The sequence below is a fragment of the Eretmochelys imbricata genome, chromosome 3 (assembly GCF_965152235.1).
Source record: "Eretmochelys imbricata isolate rEreImb1 chromosome 3, rEreImb1.hap1, whole genome shotgun sequence".
Taxonomy (NCBI): Eukaryota; Metazoa; Chordata; order Testudines; family Cheloniidae; genus Eretmochelys; species Eretmochelys imbricata.
The window spans coordinates 148,588,201-148,608,797 of record NC_135574.1 but is presented as its reverse complement, the minus strand read 5'-3'; the positions used below and the strand labels follow the sequence as shown (position 1 = coordinate 148,608,797).

At 57.3% G+C, this 20,597-nt stretch overlaps 1 protein-coding gene across 1 annotated transcript in view; it reads right to left on the bottom strand.

Annotated features, from left to right (window-relative positions):
* CAPN11 (calpain 11) overlaps window positions 1–12,459 on the bottom strand; it is a 29,650-nt gene extending 17,191 nt beyond the window's left edge. Inside the window, exons 1-3 of the mRNA XM_077813583.1 lie at window positions 12,322–12,459; window positions 2,061–2,352; window positions 1,260–1,329 (exon numbers count right to left, since the gene is read on the bottom strand). Of these exons, the coding sequence (XP_077669709.1) occupies window positions 1,260–1,329; window positions 2,061–2,306 (316 nt within the window). The 5' untranslated portion in view covers window positions 2,307–2,352; window positions 12,322–12,459. The remainder of the gene's footprint in view (window positions 1–1,259; window positions 1,330–2,060; window positions 2,353–12,321) is intronic.
* Between the last annotated feature and the right edge of the window lie 8,138 nt (window positions 12,460–20,597).

The window sequence follows — 20,597 nt, the reverse complement described above, 5'->3', positions numbered from 1 at the left end:
TGAAGGGCTGTTGTAAAGAGGACAGCGACCAATTGTTCTCTGTGTTTTCTCAGGGTAGAACAAGAAGTAATTGGCTTAATCTGCAGCCAGGGAGATTTGGGTTAGCCATCAGGAAAGCTTTGGAATTGTAAGGATAGCTCAGCGCTGGAATAGATTACCTCGGGAGGCTGTGGAATCACTGGAGGTTTTTAAAAACAGGTTAGATTAATATCTCTCAGGGACAGTCTAGGTTTCCTTGGTCCTGCTTCAGTACGGGGGGGCTGGACTAGATGAACTCTCAGGGTCCCTTCCAGCCCTACATGTCTATGATTCCATGCCATCTTGCTCCAATTGAGCCTATTCAAAATGCTGCTGCTAAGGTCACCTTGCCAGCTAAGATCACTCTGTGTCACCTTCCTCTTTGGGTCCCTCCACTGCCCCGCCCCCTTCTCCAAGGCATCAAACACAAGCTACTGTTTTTTAATCACAGTTTAGCCCCACCTACCTAACAACTCGAATATATTATCCAGACATCTACCTCTGCCAGCCTTTGCTGACCACTGGTCACCTTTGTGCTTTTCCCCTCGCCTGCCTGGAAGGCACTCCCTGTGAAAATCAGCAGAGCCACTGCATGGTCCTTCCAATTCACCTCCACCATGCTGCCCACAAAACACTATGCAAGTGAGCAGCCACCACCACCCATCACAGTCAGAGCACCGTTACTTTGCCCTGTACCACGTTCGTTTACTGTTGTCTCTCATCACCTGCCAAGGTTGAACGCTCTTTGGAGCAGGAACTGGCTTATTACGGACATGTAGGCATAGTGCCTGGCACAGCGGAGCCTGGATTCCTGGCTGGGATGTCCACGGACTACTGTAACCAACAGTCAGTCACACACAGTAGTGACGAAGGGGTTGTGAGCCCTTGCCCTTTGCATAGTGCTAAACGGGAGGGAAGTCCTTCTTAGATCCTGGCAAGATGGGAGGGAGATCCCAGAATGGAACCAGAGCTGCAGGGCTGGGTGGGATTATGGGGGAAGAACAGAAGTAATAGCAGAGTTGATTCAGCAGGGGCACTGGGGTCAATCCCCCAACTCCTGAAGAGAATGCTGGAAATCGACTCTTACAAAACCCTGGCCCCTGCCACCAGGATCCTCTCTTTGCACTTGAGAGGGCCCCACAATTTCAATCCATTCAAACACTCCTCACACAAACACCTCCTCCCCACTCTGTACCAAACCCCAGGTGCCGCTGTGCAGGGATTGGAGGGACAGTACTTACCCAAAGCCCCCTGGCAGATGTCTGTCCTCGTGGCGCCTCCAACAATAAACTGAGGGTCCCCCACGATTTCCTGCAGAGGGGCAGAGACACTCAAATACTGGTGCCAGATCTCAGCAGGATCCGCTTTCTGATCTCTACACAGCAGGTATCAGCTGAGCTCTGGTTCAGGGAGCAGGGGTGACCACGAGTGGCAGTGTCTGACAGCACCCTTAGGAGAGAGGGGTGCCAACTGCCACCAGCAGTGGGTAAGGGCCTTGACTGTAACCACTCCAAAGGGATCAGTGGGAAAACATTTTGAGACCTGCTGCTGCAGAGCCACAGGCCCCAAACCTCGTTAGTGGCAATGGTATGAGGGCTTACATTGAGGGGCCCCAGTCACTCAAGGCAATGGGCTCACACACCTGCACAGGTCCGATTCCATCCAGAAAGGGCAGGGGTGAGACAGAGACCAACCCCCACATTTCAACGCCCGGATCTAACCAAGGGAAAAGGAACTCACTACAGAAGGCAACCGGTTCGGGGGGGTGCAACAGACAGAACTCCCTTGGCACCCGTGGCTCTGGGCACCTGTGGGGAAGGAGAGTGTCTGAAGGAGATGAGGCCTGGGGCAGGCAGAGGGGTTTGGAGTGCTTGGCAGATTGTGGACCAGGGTTCAGGGCAGGCAAAGTGATACAGTGTGTAAGGGACAGGGCGACAGCCTGGGTCACCATGGCAGAGCAGCTCTCACAGTCCAGGGCCTCCTGGCTGAGTGGATCCAGATGGATGTTGCAGGCCCCACAGAGGAGAGAGCCAGGCACTTACCGATGGGCGCTTCCAGCGTACCCCCTGGGTCTTGCCAGAGTTTGGCCCCAGCTCCTTGAAGCCAAGGGCGGAGGGGACAGCTGGGAACTGGGGGTCCTCGAAGAGACTGCCGCGCTCCAGGCACTCCTGCTTCAGGGTGTCGTAGTCCTGGTTCAGGTACTTGACAGCATTGCTGTGCTCACCCACCCCCTCCGCTCGCAACCGGTCTCTCTGCAGCCGGGAGGCAATTCCCCCGAAGGGCATCATGGTGCAGCTGGCCAGGCACAGGCAGCGCTAGCTTCAGAACCTCCCCCTGTGATGAAAAAGGCACTAGGAGATGAGACATGGCACAGCAGTGTGTGTGGGGCAGTGGGAGGTGGGGAAGAGGAGATTCAGGGATGGCTGGGGACAGGACTCCCCCAAGGGAACAGAGTTTGCAAGAGGAATCTGGGCTAGGCAGAGAAGAGACAGGTTGGGAGTGAGGGTCATGGGCAGAGCTGTGTGTGGGGAACCCAGGGATGGGATAGGAGGGGGGCTGCAGGTCAGGGGTGAGGGGCATCGGCAGAGCTGTGTGTGGGGAGCCCAGGGCTGGGATAGCGGGGGGGTGGGGGGGACTGCAGGTCAGGGGTGAGGGACACTGGCAGCTGTGTGTGGGGAGCCCAGGGCTGGTCTGGTTTGAGGTGCAATAGTGGAGCCTTTTGGAGAAGCTTGCACAGCTGTATGCTGGACTCTGACTAGTACTTCCAGCTACTACTTTAACAGGATGGAAAGTTCGTCTCAAATAAATTGGTTAGTCTCTAAGGTGCCACAAGTACTCCTCATCTTCCTTTTGACAGACTGTTGTGAGGGAGCCCAGAAACCAAAGTGACCGAGCGTGGCAGGCCAGTTGGCAGTGCAGAAAGGACCCCTGGGGTGGCCTCCCACAGTCAGGGGCCATTCCCACACCCCAATCCATACCACAGACACTGTCGCTTCTGTGTAGAACTGGGCCGTGGCGTTCAGCCTGACAGGCCACATTTCTATCCACAATAGTGTTAAGCCGAACAAACAGAGCTGCCCTGGACCCCAGCTGGGAGCAGATGGGGGTAGGGAGCGGCTCCGCTGCTGAAACTCTGCACAGAGCTACAAACAGCGATTTTGGACTTGTCTGGAAAGGGGCCAAGCATGCAGGAATCCTGGCCGCCTCAGCCCCCATTCCCCACACCAAAGGCAATGCACCCACTGTTCATCACTGCCCACCAGGACTTCAGGGCGACGAACTTTTCACTCCAACGCTCTGTTCTTGCTGCTTACAGTGCCTCCTGTGGAAGCAGGCTGCGACTGGAATAGATGGGAGCCCTGCCAGACCCAACACTCCTGCCCCATTCCCCATAGTGCCTCCTGGGGGTGGCTGGGACTGGAATGGCTGGGAGCTGCCCCCAGAACCAACATTCTCCTTACGGTGCCTCCTGCTGGGGGAGACTGGGACTGGGGATGCTGGGACTCTCCCAGACCACTGTTTTTCAAAGTTTGGGTCGCAACCCTGTACTGGGATGCAGAATACAAGGCCCTGGGTTGCCTTGCTCAGCACCCAGAGACCCTGGTGGGCAGTAAAAACTAGTAGTAAAACTAGTAGTCCCTACCCGGAAGCGGCCAGCAGCAGGTCCAGCCCATAGTGGCCATGGGGCTCTGTGTGCTGCCCCCGCCCCGAGAACCAGCTCCACACTCCCATTGGCCGAGGAGCTGCGGGTCGTGGAGCCCTTGCACCTCCACCTAGGAGCCGGACCTGCTGGCTGCTTCCAGAGTGTAGCATGGTCCGCGGTGCCAGGACAGGCGGGAAGCCTGCCTCTGCACCCCGCCTGCACCGCTGACCGGCAGCCACTGGAGGTAGGCCCACGCCCTAATCCCCTGCCTCAGCCCTGAGCCCCCCCAAACCCAGATCCCCTTCCTGCACTCCAACCCCCTCATCCCCGGCCCCACCCCAGAGCCTGCACCCTCAGCCCAGAGCCCTCATCCCCTCCCGCATCCCAGCCCTGAGTCCCCCAAACCCAGAGCCCCCTCCTGCACCCCAACCTCCTGCCCCAGCCCAGAGCCCCCTCCCACACCCTGAACCCCTCATTCCTGACTCCATCCCACAGCCCTCACCCCCATACGCCAACCCTCTGCCCCAGCCCTGAGCCCCCTCCCACACCCCAAATCCCTCTGCCCCAGCTCCATTGGGTCGCAGGCATCAACAATCTTCTTCAACTGGGTTGCCAGAAAGAAAGTTTGAAAACCCTAGACCCACTTCTAGCTATCCCTGCTGGTTGGTGGGGGGAAGATGTGGGTGATATTGTTCTCAGAGACAAACCATGAGGTGGAGGGGAAAGAGACTGGCCACAGTGGGAAGGTGGGAACTCCTCAGGGGGGAAGGGAGGGGGGTTTGGAAGTGGCTGCTCCTCAGGCTCCCCCTCCCAGGGATGGGCCCTGCAGCATTGTAGATTTTGCCTGCACTAGTCCCTTCCTTCTGGAGATGCCCTTGGCCGAGCGTGCATTGAGTCAACACATTTGGAGGGCCCATTAGCAAGTGGTGACATCTCTGCAAGGCTGCAGGCCAGAGCCAGCAATGCTCAGTGGGCTGGAGCAGTGGTTCTCTCTTAACCGACCCCCAGGGGGGTTGCAGAACAGGTTTAAGGAGGTAGCAAGTTCAGGGTGGGCATTAAGGGGTGGCAAGCAGGGCAATTGCCCAGGGCCCCACACCACAGGGGACCTTGTGAAGCTAAATTATATGCTTCAGCCCTGGGCAGTGGGACTTGGACTTCAAACTCCTGGAGGAGTTACAGGAGTCTGGAAAGGTGGAAAAGAGGGAGGATCTGGGGCAGCCCTCCTCCAGCAGGAGAGTGTGACTCAAACCAAGCTCAGAGCCGACAGGATGCATGATTCCGAGAAACAGAGATGACCCATGCCTGATGATGGTGGGGTGGGGTGGGGGGTGGCACAACCCCAGAACAGCTTGAGTCCTGCCCCCCCACGCAGCCCCTTCCCCCAAAAAAGCAATGCCCGCCCCTTCCTGGAAAGCAGTGGCCCCTCCCTGCAGCTCCCAGCTATTCCTCCTGCCTCTGCCTCTCCTTGCCTTGTGCAGCTCACCGGCTGACCCACCTTGCACAGAGGGGGCCTGGCCGCACCATGTGACCGAGCAATCTCAGGGGGCATGTGACCCTGCATGCCCTCCCATGCATTGCCTCTGCTGGGAAAGTACCATTGGCTCCAGGAGAGCCCCTCCCTACTGTTACTCACACCTTCTTGTCAACTGTTTGTAATGGTGACAGGTTTCAGAGTGGTAGCCATGTTAGTCTGTATCAGCAAAAAAAACAGAGGAGTACTTGTGGCACCTTAGAGACTAACAAATTTATTTGGGCATCTCTAAGGTGCCACAAGTACTCCTCGGTTTTTTTTGTCTGTAATGGCCCACTCTCTTACCACTTCAAAAGTTACTTCTCCACCCTTGATATCTTGCTCTTAATTGATTTATCTTGTTAGACTGACTTAACACGTGGCAAAGCAACCCACGTCCTTTCATGTATTTATACCTGCTCCTGTATCTTTTACTTCATACATCTGATGAAGTGGGTTCTAGCCCACGAAAGCTTATGCCCAAATAAATTTGTTAGTCTCTAAGGTGCCACAAGGACTCCTCGGTTTTTTTTGCCTCCCTCTACGGGGTGCTACTCAGAAACCAAGTGACCAAGCCGGGGCCAGTTGGCAGTGCAGAAAGGACCCCTGGGGCGGCCTCCCACAGTCAGGGGCCATTCCCACACCCCAATCCATACCACAGACACTGTCGTTTCTGTGCAGAACTGGGCCGTGGCTTCCAGCCTGACAGGCCACATTTCCATCCACAATGGTGTTCAGGAGGAAGAGGGGTATACGGGTGCAGGGGGACTCCAGAGTGCTCAGCCATCAGTCCCTGCTGGAGACTGGATGCCAGACCAGCAGGACCACAGCTCTGTCCTGGTCGGGGTGTGTGCAACTACCCAACTCCCACTAGTGCCAGGGACACGGCTGGCCCTCCCCCCACCAGTCACCAGCTTCCCGTCCCAAAATATGGGGGTGGGCCCCACAGCCAGCATCACCTGGGCCAAACCCCAACCTCCCTTGCTGGGACTGCGACCCATCCCCCTCTTGGGTGAATGACGGATGGGCGGAGGTGGGGAGCCCACCACAAACCAGGTAAAGGCCTGCAAAGTCCCTGCCTCCGAAGGATTTAATCAGCACCTGGGGCCTGTGGGTTTGGGCTCCCCTGAGCACCAGGCCCCAGTGCGCTGTGCCACCCCATCCAGCAAGGTCAGCTCTGACCCACCTCGCCGCTGCTCCAGAGCCTGCGCTGGGAGTGCAGCCAGCGCAAGGTCCGTGGCAGCACAGAGGAGCACTACTGAGCATGAGGCGGTGGGCACTGGCTGGCACACCCGAGGCCTCGCTTTGAGGACTGGCACTAGGGCCCGCGGAAGGGGAGGCCGCAGGTAAAACATCACCCCGAGGACCTGCTGGAATCCCCCTCAGAAATGCTGGCCTGTCCTCATCTTACAGGGAGCGACACTTGGGAGGACTAGCGCTGGAAACACACAAGAAGTCTCCTTGCACACAGCAGCAGAGCAGACCCTTCCCACCCCCACTCTTCCCCAGCTCAGACAATCACCCCAAGCTACCCCCAGGACATCTCACGGCAACGGCCAAGCTGGGCTCCATTTTCTGCTGCCAGAAATCCTGCCCTGGGGCCCCTTAACACTTTCCCCACAGCCTCCCTGCTGCCAGCCACGATCCTCTCCATTCCACCCCTGCCAGAGCCCCCCAGAATGGCAGGGGACCAGGCACCTACCAGCCCAGTGCTGAGAGACACCCCACAACCCTCAGCACAAGACAGCGTGGACGGAGCCGGGCCACGAGGAGGTCTCCCTCGATCCTGGGGGTTCCTGCTGTTACCAGGGGGGAATGGATGGCATTGGCTGGGACAGCTCTTGGCAGATCCCATGCTATACTTCTGCTGGCTTCCTTGGGATGGGCAAGAGACTGGGCATTGAACACAAGGTGCATGTGGCTCTTGCCCCACAGAGCTGCCCTATGGCGGCACTGGCTGTATCTGTTCCAATGCCCATTGAGGTGGGGAGGGAGAGAATACACCCTCCCCCCGCAGCCCCAACCACCCTTCATGCCCCTGGTGCCTGCTCCTCTGACATTATGAACTCCCGCCTGCGTGTCCAGTACCCCTTTCCCCAGGCAGTACCAATTCTGCTCCTCTCCCCACCCCTGTGCCCCTCCTTGCCACGATATGAATCCCCTTTTTCGTCCTTGCACCTGGTGCCACTCCCACGCAGTTCCCAGTGCCAACTCCCCACCCCAGGGTCCACAGCACTAGCACCTCTGTGTGCCCAAGAACCTCACAGCGACACCATCTCGGTGTACCAGTCAAGTACCTTCCCATCCAGGAAGCCCCTGGGCTAGCTCCTCCTGTCTCTGACTGGCAGGGCAGGGCAGGGCAAGGAACACCACTAGGCACAGTCATCCGTGCTGCCTTTGTTTCCTGGCTTGTGGTTTCCCCTGCCTCGAGCCTCCTCATGCTGTGCCTGGCCCTTTCCTACCTCCCCGGCAGGCCTGTGCAGCGCTGATATGGGTGTGAGCATGCTCTAGCCATGGCAGTGCCACTCCAGGGAAAGAGCATTCCCCAGCGGCAGCACCAGCCCCTCACCTGCTGCACTGACAGCGCTACATGCCCCCTCCCTACTGCACATCCTCATGCCAGCAACGGCTTGCCCAAGTGACTCAGACCCCGACTGACTGTTGCCCTGCAAAACAATGGTGCCAGGCTAAGCATTGTGTGAAAAGCCCCACTCTGCTCCTGGGGTTTAGCTCCCCGTGGGTGGAGCTCTCTGATCCTCCCTTCTGGCTGATTGGCTCCAGGAACCAGATGGGAAAAAATAATTGGGGGTCATCTCTTAAGTGCCACCCACTTGTGACCCCAAAATGAGCTGCCATTCCCAGTCACGCTGCATAGATCTTTATAGACCAACCCTCCCTCTCCAACCATGTGGTGATCAGCAGTAAAGTGGTTAATGCTGACATTTCCATCATCAGCTGAGTGAACAGCCCCTCCTCACCCCCAGGGGGCAGTCACCCTCACAGAGCGATGGTTTCAGGCTGTCTGCAGACTCAGGCAGACTTCCCTGCACTAGTGACACTCTGGGAACGTTTACATGCTTTTCTTCATCCCCAGGGGCCTAAAACTAGCAGCCTCTTTTGTAGAGTTCCTGCACCCCTGCTTCCTCTTCAAACATTTATAGCTCCTCCCAGCTCTGCAGCAGCCCCCTGTGGATAAGCTGAGCCTTGCCCAGAAGGCACAGCCACAGCATAGGTTATTATTAGCCTTGTTATTCAGTGTATTTTGGAAGGCCCTGATGGCTGCTGTGCTCACAAAGGAGGTAACCAGAAGCTGATGCTGGAGTCCTCCTGAGTGCAGAGGGAGTGAAGAGCATTTCAGACACATGGGGAACCAGTCTGGATGCCAGCTGAGCAGGAGCAGACAGAGGTCTCCCTGCAGGCTGGTGCTGATGGAGCCAATGCGTCCCCTGGGTGGGTATATAGGGTGCACATTTCTGGATGATGCTTCAGAGAGGCACAAGCCAACCGTTGTCCAGGGAGTGCCCAAAGCCATCTCTGTACCTGGCAGGCCCCCTCCAGCAGCATCCATCTTTTTGATGCCACGGGGCAATTCTGGCTCCACAGACTCCTGGAAAATAGGCCCCCAGAAACACACTGCTACCTGAAATACTGCTTCAGCCACACAGCTTGCTCCCCAGCCCAGCTATAGCAATAGGTTTCCCCATCCCTCCATGCAGTGCCTTCTCCTCAGTGTAACAAGTCAGTGACGCCAGGGCTGACTCTCACCCTGGGAATCCCTGAGCTCCCTTTCAAAGTCCTCCCCTGGCGTCACTCCCTTCCCCAAGCCCTGCACGGTGCCAACCATCCGAGCAGTCGGGAGCTCCGGAGCAACGCATGACTAGGACAGCTTGCTACCCCCCTCAGAACCGGCGACCTCGGCTTGTTCCAGCATACGCTGGCAGCACAGTGAGGTTTTCGAGGGGAAGCACAACTGCCCTGTTTGTTTGGTTTGGAAGACGCCTTCCCTGTTCCTTCCGACACAAACCAACTGGCCCTTCCAGTCCCCAAAGGCCTCCCTCCAGCAGCTAAACAAACCCTACACCAGGAGTGGAGGATTAGCCATTGGGCCAATGGGGCCTGTGCCCAAGGGCCTTGGAAAAAAGGGTGCTCCCAGTGCTCCTGCTGGGGAGCGGGATCAGGGCACAAGGGCTTGCTGGAGCACTGGGTGGGCAGAGCAGGGCAAGCCCCCAGGCCACAGCCTCATTTCCCTGGCAGGAGCGCGGGGTGACTGCAGGCGGAAGGCGTGGAGTAGGGAGGGGCCCCAACTTGCCCCCCCCCAACCCATATCCGTTCCTGTACATCAGTTCTGTCTTCACTCAGCCTCCAGCGACGTCATGCCCAGACTGAGCCCTACTAGCTGGTGGCTGCAACCATTATTGATCAGGGAAGGAGCACTGGACTCCTGGGTTCAAATCCCAGCTCTGCCACTGACTCACTGTGCACCCACAGGCAGGCGATTGGGTTTCCCCGGCTGCACAGTAGGGTTTGTCTCACCAATTCCCCCTCCACCTTTGTGTTGGGACTTGGCTTCTCCAGTCTCCCTGCACCAGGGGAGACTGGCCCCCAGCTAGACCTTGGATCACCAACAGTTCCTACCAGTCAGGTTGCCACCATCCCAGCCACCACTCTGGGGACAGCTCTTTCAGATGTGCCAATCCCCTCAGGTGGGAACAGAACTCAAAGCGTTGCAGAACAGTGCACTGGGATCCCCAGTGTGACGCTGACACCCAACAGCAGGGTGACCCAGCAGGCAGACCCTTATTCAAGTGCACAGGAGGAGTTCAGCTCTGTACAGAACCCAGGTGACTGTTCCGGGGGGAAGTCCAGGTCCCTTTGTTTTTGGCCTGTGATCACAGGGGCGCCCCTATACACACAGGTTACAGAGTAGCAGCCGTGTTAGTCTGTATCCACAAAAAGAAAAGGAGTACTTGTGGCACCTTAGAGACTAACCAATTTATTTGAGCATGAGCTTTTGTGAGCTACATCCGATGAGGTGAGCTGTAGCTCATGCTCAAATAAATTGGTTAGTCGCTAAGGTGCCACAAGTACTCCTTTTCTTTTTGCCTATACACACAGTTGAGAGTCCAGCTGTTCCCACCACTGCTGGTCCCCAGGCATTTGAGGGAGGCTCCTTGCGGAGCTGACCAGGTCAGCCAGAACTGAAGCCGTTGGGCTTGGAGGGTGCTGCCCACCAGGTGTGGAGTGGATGCAGGCCTCATTTCCTGCAACAGCCTCCCACGGCTGGCTGGAGGTGGTTAGCACTTGATGCAGTAGAGCATGTACTAAGTATCTAGGACAGGCCTGCCTCCGTGTCAACCCGAGAGATTTGCATCAAGGGCCTGCTGCAACACAACAAGCACCCTGCTTACCATCCCTGCCTGAGCTGGGAGGGCACCAAGTCTCTGCAGTAATGACATCCAATGGAGAAGGGGGTAACTCCAGGGACTAGAAAGTTAAAGGAAACAGGACAAGCAGTCCCAGGGCTGGATTTACTGCTGTGTGTGGCCGAGCTCTCCTCACTCCATGAGGAATCCAGCACCCAGGGATGGCTGCTCAGACAGCACAGAAGAGCCCAGGAACTGTGTCTAATTCAAACCAGGCCTGGACGCACCTGGCCACCACATCCAGCAAAACATAAAAAGAGTTACCAAGGCTTTCATGGCACGTTCTCTCCAACCAGTCCAAGGAATGCCACACCCCAATCCCAAACTACATATAATACACACTTGGTCACCCAGCACCAAAGTGCAGCCACTTCTGGGGTGGAACACACCAGACAGCAACACTACACACAAGAGCTCAAGGCAGGCACCCACATGAAACAACAGGACTAATGGAAGGCACAGTGCAGTTACCCAGGCTGGGATCTGGCCAGGCCAAGGGAGTTCACATCAGTTCCATGGAAACACGCCCTGGGATCTTTAGTAACCACAAAGCCGCCAGGGCCAGTCTTACACCTCAGCTGAGCAAATGGAAAGACGCTGTCTTGAGAGGTGCTTGAGCTGCAGGAGATTGTTCCAAAAGGGTGCTGGGCCCAGTACAGAGGCTTGGAGCAGGAAAGCTATTTCCTGCAAACAGCTGGGAATGGGAGCCAAGAAGCAAACAGACCGCAATAGCCTCCCTCACGCATAGCCTCCCCCAGCTCTCACATAGCCCCCACCCCGATCAACTGTAGACCCCAAGCTCCACAGGGACCATGGGCTGCAGTCTCCTCTATTGAGGCACTCACAGGGCCCCCACTGCTGCAACACATCTGCTGCCAGAGCCAGGGAGCTCATTTCTCAGCAACCTCTCCCTTCAGAATGGCAGGATCCTCCCCAGGTCGGCCTGTCCCGCCCCCACCGAGAGGCTCCTCTCCAGACAGGGTGCATTGGGGAACTGCAGTACTGCCAGTTAGGAAGCGTGGGTGAGGGGTGGAAGAAAGACCCGCCTAGGATTTCCCCTAGGCTGGCACTCCCAGCAGGGCAGCCCTGCAATGCACAGGGCGGGCGCTCCCAGGGCATCGCTGTGCAGCACTGGGGAAAGGCTGGGGGGCGGAGGAGGGGGAAACTCCAGAGCTGGAACAACGATCCGGTTAACAAGCCACCCCCAGCCCAGGACCCAAGGCAGGTCTGAGGCTGAACACCCATATCCTCTGCAGTCCCTGCCTGGCTCACAGCCACTGGGTGCAACACAGCAGCTGGCTTCAGCCCAGAGCAGCTTCCCCTTGCACATACCATAGACACTTGCAGGGCGGGGGGCAAAGAGAAAATGCCACTGCTGCCCTCCCAGGTGCAAAAGGGGGGGGTCCCCTTCCCCCCACTCGTGCTGAGGGAGGGGACCCCCAGGCCTGGAGCACAGACTTCTAGCCAGAACCCTGCGAGCCCCTCCCCATCTTCAGAGCTCTAGGGGGAGAGACCTGTGCCATAGGCCGGTGCCACCGCCCTGACTCACCTGATCATTTCCCTGAAGCAGCTGCCACAGCCAAGAGGAGCGAGTGCCCAAGCCAGGGAGGGTCCCTGCCACCAGCCCCTCCCTCCCAGGCAGGCCCTGAAATTAGCAGCCTCTAGAGCTGAGCTGTTAATCGGCTCCCAGCATGGCCGGAGGGGCTGAGAAGAGCAGAGAGACTTACTGTGTGGGCTGCTCCCGGGGGGGCCCTTCCCTCTCTTCTCCTGCCCTGGCCCCGCGCGGGTGCTGGGAGCCTCCCTCGCCCCGGCTCGCTGCAGCAGAGGCGCTAGCTCGGCTGCTGGCTCTGCACAGAGGATAGGTGGGGTTTGGCCTGGTGGCAGGATGTGCGGAGCATGCAGCTTAGATTGAGTGGGGGGGGGGCGGGCGGTACGGGCAGAGAAATTAAAGGCACAGCAGCTGCTGTCTGACTCCCTGCCCTGGAGCTGCTCCCTGGAGAAGCCCAGGCCTCCCCTTCCCCGCCCCACTTCAGGATTTCCCCCCCGACTGGTGTTTGCCCAGCCCTGTGTGCCAGGCTGCAGATCCTGCACCGCCCTTCGGCTGCGTCAGGGCACGTTACAAGGGGTGAGGAGACTGAACGAAAAGCCTCAGCTCTCTGAGACGCCTGCCAAAGGGATCCTCACTCCAAAAGCAAGGCGCCTGCACCAGTGATGGATCCAGAGGGGCTGGCCCTGGGGTCAGCAGAAGACTCTGAGCCTGGCTCCCACCACGGGCTGAAGCAGAGGCTCCGACAGTCCTGGATCCAAACGCAGAGGATCTAACCCCTGAGTGAAGGAGAACCTCCATTAATAGTATAGAGTCTATGACACACACTTGAGTAGTTCTGATTCCATCTAGAAGAGGGCATACAAAACACTGCCCAGCTTTCCTAGCCTGCATGCCAACCACACGCACTTTGCAGACATTAATTAACCTCATACCCTCCCCACATTAGAGCGCTCAGGATCATCCTCCCATGTTCCAGATGGGGAAACTGAGGCAGGTGACAAACATCCATAGTAGCATCAGAAATATAAGCCTAGCCTTCCTGGCTCCCACTCACATGTGCAGGCCACTGGAATTTGCTGCCCTTTTCCTTCCCGATGAGGAGGTCTCTCTCACCACCATCACTTATGCCTCTTACAGCCAGGCTGTGTGTTTTGCTCATTCTCCAATGGCAGGCCACTCCTCTCACACAGCCTGGGACGTCCCGGGGCTGGACCTTGCTTCCCCAACACCAAGAGCCAACTGGATCCTTCCCAGCTGTTCACAGGACAACTCCAGCAGCTCCAGGCACTTTTCTGAGAACTGCCCTGGACCTGCTGCATGAAGGGCAGTGATCACTGGGAGCACTGGGAAGGGCATTGCCCATGTCTCCAGGGTCAGAGGATCCCCCACCTCAGATAGCAGCCCACCCACAGCGCTTAATGCCCCTCAAAGGGACCAGATCCCCTGCAGGGCAGACTAGGAGTTAATGCACTGAAATGAAATACCTGATAGCCTTTGTAGTAAGATGAGGCCCTGAAACATAAATCCTTATATCAGAGGCCCGGTATGAGGCCTAAAGCCTGAACTAAAGTAACGGTCAAGACTTTGCTAACATAAAACAAAGTGAAGCTGTGAGCAAGAGGCAGGCCCTGCTCACAGAAGCTGGCAAGGAAAGGACTGACGTTGCAAAAAAAAAAAAATATATATATATATATATATCTAAAAGGTACTGGACCACTAGCTATCAGAACACTCCGATACTTGCACATTCCACACGCATAACAAGCAACAGGCTGACGCATCCCAAAGATGGTCAAAAGAGTAATATGATGGATAGAGTTGTTTTGTTCAAACCAACATGTACAAGGAGAGAGGCGGCACCTGGCTACCTAAAGGGGTTGTACCTTGTTACGTAGAGGGGTTGCACCTCAATACGTCAGGAGTGATGTGTAACTTGTTTGTACCTGTGTATAAGAATGCATCCCTGGGGCGGTCTCTCTGTCCGGCCTAGGGGCAGTGGAGTGTCCCACCGCTGACTGAGCTGTGTCCATTGTCAGGGAGCACATATGTACTAGCAGAACTGTAGACATCTGATCCGGGGAGCTAGAGACTGTTTCATTTGACAATAAACCTGGCCGGGTGCCTTCGTACCTTATCGGAGTCTGTGGTCATTGGGAGTTCTCTCGGGGTCTCCTGTGTCCGCTATCTGCGCAGAGCCAGGGCAGCGCACAGAGGGAACACGCACGCAGCCGACTGTTATCAACATTGGATAGAGCGGAGCACTACACCGGCGGTGTCTGACAACAGCCTCTCCCTCAAGACACCTCTGAAAGGATGGACAAGGCACGGTGGTGTCGTTCCCCTCACCCCTGGTAATACAGCCTGTGGGAGGGGCCTGGAGGTGTGTGTGTCATTGCACACGTGGGGGTCTGTACAATGAGTTTGGCTATACAGGTGTATGCTGTATGTATAGCTTTACAGGAACATGTGGGTATACAGGTGAGTGCAAGGGACTGCACGTCCGTCTTGTGCCATGAGCAGGCACACAAGCACGGAGGGGGAGGGGGAGGCCTTTACACATGCAGGGCAAAAGTGCTGAGGGAGCGTGTAGGACACTGCATGGCACTGTCTGCGCAGGGCAAATTTATGGACTGGAGGGGTGGGGGGTGGAAGGGCACCTGCCCCTGCCCCGGACCTGCTGCATGAAGGGCAGTGATCCAGCCAGCATCCCCTCCCTGGAGCACTGGGAAGGGCATTGCACAACAAGGGGGTGTTGTGCGCGCTGCACTGGGTGCTGTGCAGCGAACATGGCTGGGTGAGTCCTGGCAAAAAAAGCTCTGGCTCAGTGTCTGCTTTAAGCTCACCTGAGCCGCCTGAGCCTCCTGTTTGTTTATTTTTCCAAGGCACAGGAGAGGCAGGAGCCAGTGAGGGTGGGGATGGGAGAGAGGGAGCAGGTTTCCCCTGGAGGACAGGTTTGCCTTGGTGGTTTGACCAGAGCATAATCCTGTGGCTGACAGGCTAAAGCAGGCAGTGGTGGCCAGGTACTAATTAGAACTAGCTGCAGGAAGGAAAATGCCCCAGGGGCTATGTGTGAGAGAGAGTTAAGAACAGGAGGATACAGCCCTGCTGTAAAGGAGTCCCAACCCCAGTGACATTGCATACTTAGAGCAGGTTAGGTTTGGCTGAGGATCTTTGCTTTCACCCCTTCCAGCCTCAGCCTACTTCCACTGAAGTCAGTGGGAGATTTTGCGATTAGCTCCAAGGGAGCAGGATTGGGGTCACAGCCCCTAAGAATCCCCAGCCAGATGGCTGCATTAATAGAACACCCTGCTGGGACCCCTTCTGTTCTAGGTGTCACCCACTGGTCCAGGACTAGCTCCAAAATACCCAGCAGCCTTTTGTGGGATTCACAAGAAGCTAGGAACCAGAGAACAAGGGCCTTTGCCCCGTGGACTGGGTCAAACAGACAAAGCTAGGAAAGAACAAGGCAAGCTGAATGGATCCGCAGAACCACTCCCGGTTCTGCTGGAGGCAGTGCTGCCAGGTCCGAGGGAAGAGCCACCCTGGCTGAGGGAAAGAGCTAGTGGCCTACCCTTTCAGCCCTTTTTACTAGCCAGGGGACAGACATGGAGTAGCTCAGCTGCAGAGACAGCGGGCACGGCCCAGATGGCACGAGATGAGTTACTGAGCCCTTGTAGGAGGGAGGCAGGGGTGTTGGGACCTCTGACCCTGAGAAGAGACGCAAAGGCAGCCTTCGAGAACTGTGCATTTATTGCATGTGTCGGGTAGCCTCTGGGTGGGTGGAGCTGCTCAGTGAGCCCATCAAGGCCCCAGGCATGGTGAAGAGCTCAAAGGCACCCCAGGAGCTGGGCGATGGGCTCATTCATTCTGTTTCCAGTATGGAAAAGCGCTTCCCAAGTTTCAGGGTTTGCTGAATTGTCCATTAGCTCTAGGCCCTGCCTCATCTCAGACCAGGAGGTGGGAGCAACAAGGGCTCCAATGGGGGACACAAGGGGACCATTTCAAGTGGGAACAAGCAGTGAGTAGGGGGTATAGTCAGTGACTTACAGGGGATGCTGGAGAAATCTACACCCCTTGCCCCCAGTCTCCCTGCCCCTCTGGGGCTGCCCTGTCAACTCCTTTCTGGGGCTAGTGTTTCCCCTGTTAATCTACAGCTACTAGGGACTTTGCTTTGAGCTCCCTGCCTTGGGTATCCCCCTGGGCCACAAACCCTCCTTCCCAGAGGAGCTGCTCCGGCTCCTGCTGAAGTCAATGACAGTCTGGGCACTAATTCTAGAGGAGCAGGAATGGGCCCAGCACCTCAGTGGAGAGGTGCAGCTGGTGAGCGGGCCTGCCCTGGCAGAACGGTGCCTCATGACCCAAGCAGAGACAGAATGGCCCCTGTTCCTTTAAGAGCCTTTAAGAGCCCAGCCCTCTCCTCCTCTTATTCTAGTGACACTCAGCTGCTTTTTCTCCAGAGCCAAAGCCCTCTGTGTGAGTCAGGCCTCAGCTACGCCTGGCTGGCGCCACACCCAGAGCAGGGCCTGGATCCCTCCTGCCCTGGAGGGACATTTGCCAGGAGTGGCTGAGTCCTGCCCAGGCTGCTTGGCTGGAGCAAAGCAGCCAGGCAGCCCCCAGCAAAGGGGGGCCAGGACCCTTCCATCTGCCATTGACATAGCTAGAGCAAGCCACCCCGTGATTGCTCCGTGAGCACCCTCTGCTGCCAGGAGCTGGCATTGCTGAACCCAGCCCTCCTCAGGGCCTGCCAAGGAGCCTTGGCTCGTGCCCCATGTGTGACTGTCCCTGCCCCAGGAGTCCAGGGCTGCCCAAGCGTATTCACAGCATGGGCCATATGTCGATAGAAAAATGTTTTGTGGGCCCCTCCACCCCATTTGTGCTCATGCCCTGCCAGTCACCATCACCCAGGATGCAGCTCACTTCCAACCTCTGCATTGCATCCCTGGAGTCACTAAGCTCCCTGGGATATGTGCCATCAAGAAGGGGCTGCTGCTCTTTAATGGTCTATCATGCAATCGGGGTTCTGAAAACAAACCTTACCCTGCTTCTCTTTGCTCTTCATTTCCTCCCCTACATCTGTGCTGGCCCCCCTCTCCCTGGCATGTGCCTCCCTGGGGCTTGGCTCCCTTCTCTCCTACTCACCTGAAAGGGCTGCCCCGCCAGACTCCTCTTCTCCACGCCATGCAGCCCAGCTGCATCACCCTCTTCTCCCCTGAGTGCTCTCAGTGCTCTCCTCCTGGTGGCTCTGGTCCCTGGGAGGGGCACCTCTTTCCTGGGTAGCAGCAGGCCCTGAAGAGGCAGCCAGACTGGCTCCTTGTTCTTTCCATCTGCTTTGACATGGTTTCCTTTGCAATGAAGAGTCTGGAGATCGGTAGAACCAGCTGGAGACAAGGAGGTGCTAGCCCCCAAGTGACCTGACAGCTCTGTACAAAGCAGAGGCTGGGACCCGCTGCTGTAAAAGAGCGATAATCTGTCCCGGGCACAGAGAGGGAACTACAGCTCACCCAGACACAGTGGGACCCCCACACCAGCTGATTTCTCTGCTGAACACACTATTGCTTTGCTGCAGCACCTCAGGCTCCCAACCGCTTTAGCCATGAGGGGCTGCTCCCCAGGCATTGGCAGCACTTTGAACTGGTGATGTGGTCTGGAAGTGCCAAGAGTTGCCAGTGGGAGCATGCAGCCGTGGGCCTGGGGGTCCTTTGGGCAACGCAGGGAGGGGAAGTGTCAGGGGATTCAGCGAGGTGAAACTGAAGAGCGGAGGGGATGGGTGGGGGTTGGTGTATGATTCAAATATTCCTAGAGATAAGGAAGCTTCAGCTGGGCCCTGCCTGCCAGGTGGGACTGTGTGGTGGGTTGCAAGAAGACCCACTCCCCCTTGCCAGACACCTGGCATGTGCATGCAGAAGCTGGGCCAGGTGCTGTCAAGCCTAAGGGGCAGCACCGGTACTGGGCAGGGGGCTGAGGGAGCACAGAAAAGCAACAATAGCCACCCTTTCTCTATAGCCAGAGAGGGGACACTGGGCTGCTGAGAGCACACACACAGAGTGGGTAACACAGACACCAGCCATGCACACCACATTCCCCAGAGGCCTCAGTTCCCTTCTGTCTCCCTACAAGAAAGGGTGAGATATTGGAGCCAGCCCGTAGATAGCAGGGGAGGCCTAGGAGCTGAGGCTGGGAAGTGCCCCCACACCACTGGTTATTGGACTGTTACCCCACCAGCAAGCCCCCCCTAAACCCACTGCTCAGGCAGAAAGCGAGGACCCCCTTCCACACGTGGCCGCCAAGGGGCTCTCGCTTCAGGCCCCACCTTGGGGCTGCTGAACCTTACAAGGACTGCTTCCAGCCTCTGCCACCGGGGGGGAGGAGGGGCAAATGCCACCCCACACCTGTCTTCTCTCGGGCAAAAGGCCCTGTGGGAGCTAACCGGTGGAGTGGGCTTGAGTGCAGCAGCAGGCAGCAGCTCAGACAGGGTGGGCAGGACTCAGGGTGTGGCAACCAGGAGCCCAGGCTGGGTTCTGGGTGGGCGAGCCCGAGTCTATCCTGGAGGCAGAGAGGAGGATGGTTTGGGGGCCTGGAACATGTGTGGCCCCAGGCCTGCCTGGCCTTCCTACAGCCCTGTCAGCACACTAACCAGGGGGAAAGGGTCATAATTAAGGCTGGGCAGAGCCTCCCACCCCCAGTGGTGCCTGAGGTCCAGCTCCCAGCTCTAGGCGGAGCCTCCCGGCATGGTACTCATGGCTTGGGGTGCCAGCCCCAGGCAGAGCCTGCCCCCCTCCCCGCTGCCTGAGCCACTGGGTTCTGACTCCAGGCAGAGGTCCCCTCCCCACAGTACCTGTGGCTCTGGGGTTTGGCTCCAGGCATGGCCCACCTCACGTGCAGTGCCCAAGGATCTGGGCAGTGCCCTCCGCACACATGGTACCTGAGGCTCTGGGCACCAGGCAGCACCCGCCACCCCACATTGATGCCCGTGGCTCTGCATCCGCCAGTGCGAACCCATCGACACAGAGAGGCTGGCAATCTGATAAGTTCAATTTTTTTTTCTTTTTTACACAAATATATACAGGGTATTATACACAGCTCGACTCAGACACAGTGCCAGTTAGAAGACAGCTCCCCTTCCACCCCCCAGGCAGTGCCCAGGGACTGCGCCCAACAGCTGCACATACAGAGCAACTGCAGCCTGCCCGCCACACTGGGGTGAAGGGAGTGGTGCAGATGGGAATAGGCAGCCGTGGGACCAGCATCCCCCCTGTTCCCCTGTCTGGACACGGGCACTTAGAGCCCTGTGCTTCATTTCCCCCAGGCCAAGCTAGAAATCAATCAAAATGAAACAATGTGCATTTCAGCAGGGAGCTCTAGAGGGGAGGGGAAGTCTGCCTGAGGAACCCACTGGGCCCACCCTCTCACAGCCACTACCACAGAAGAACATGCTCCAGCCATCAGCTAGCTGCTAAGAATGAGCCAGGGTCTGAGCCCTTCATCCCTTTGTCTTCCCCCATCAAGGAGCAAGTCCTGCTATTGCCTCTGTCTCTGGCATTCCTATTAGAGGGGCAGGGTAAAGGAAGGACATCTGGTCTCTGTTCCAAACTGTCTTGGACTTGCTGTGTGACCTTGGGCAAGTCTCTTCCCTGCTGTGCCTCAGTTTGCCCCTCCGTACCATGGGGATGACAAGTCTGACTGCCCTCCTGGGAGCAGAGATGGGGAGGGCTGAGGCTTAACTCTTTAGTGTCTATAAAGTGCTTTGAGCTCCTGGCTGGAAGTTGCTAGCAAAGGACCAAGGCAGGTTATTACTGCCTTTCCTGGAGTCTGCTCCGACGCACCCACTGGGCTCCAAGCGCTGCTCCGGCTGAAGTTAATTGGAGCAGTGTCCACGTAGGGTGTGCAGTCAGGGCTGTGGCCAGCAGTGGCCAATGAACAGAGCAGCAGGGTGAGGGAGGCAAGGGAAAATAAATATAGCTTACCAGCAGGGAGGTTTATTTTGTGTTCCTGCTGCTCACTCTGCCTGGCATGCAGCCCCCTGTGCAAATCCAGCCTAGCGTGGGTTTGGTGCTAAGGGTCGGAGGGAGGTTTTAGAAATATGCCCAGCAGGCAGTGATGTCCCAGGAGAGTCCCACAGCAGCATGTTACACTCACCCATGGGACCAAGTTCACAAGAGGGATGCAACTCTCCCGGGGACTGGGATTCCAGAGCTGGGCAAGGCATGATGGCAGAGGCTGCTTCTCACGCTGCCTGAGCAATGGGGACAGGGAGCCACAGCCCTATGCTGGCAGGAACCAAACACACAGGAAGGGTCATCCAGGCTCGGTACCAGGGCCAGGGAATGACGGTCAGCCCCAGCACCTGTTGGTAGCTGGGTTCAGTGCCCAGCTGCACTCCACAGCAGTCAGGGAAAGCTGACTCCAGTCCTCCCCCTTGCTGGCCCCGCTGCGCAGACACAGGACAGCATGGGG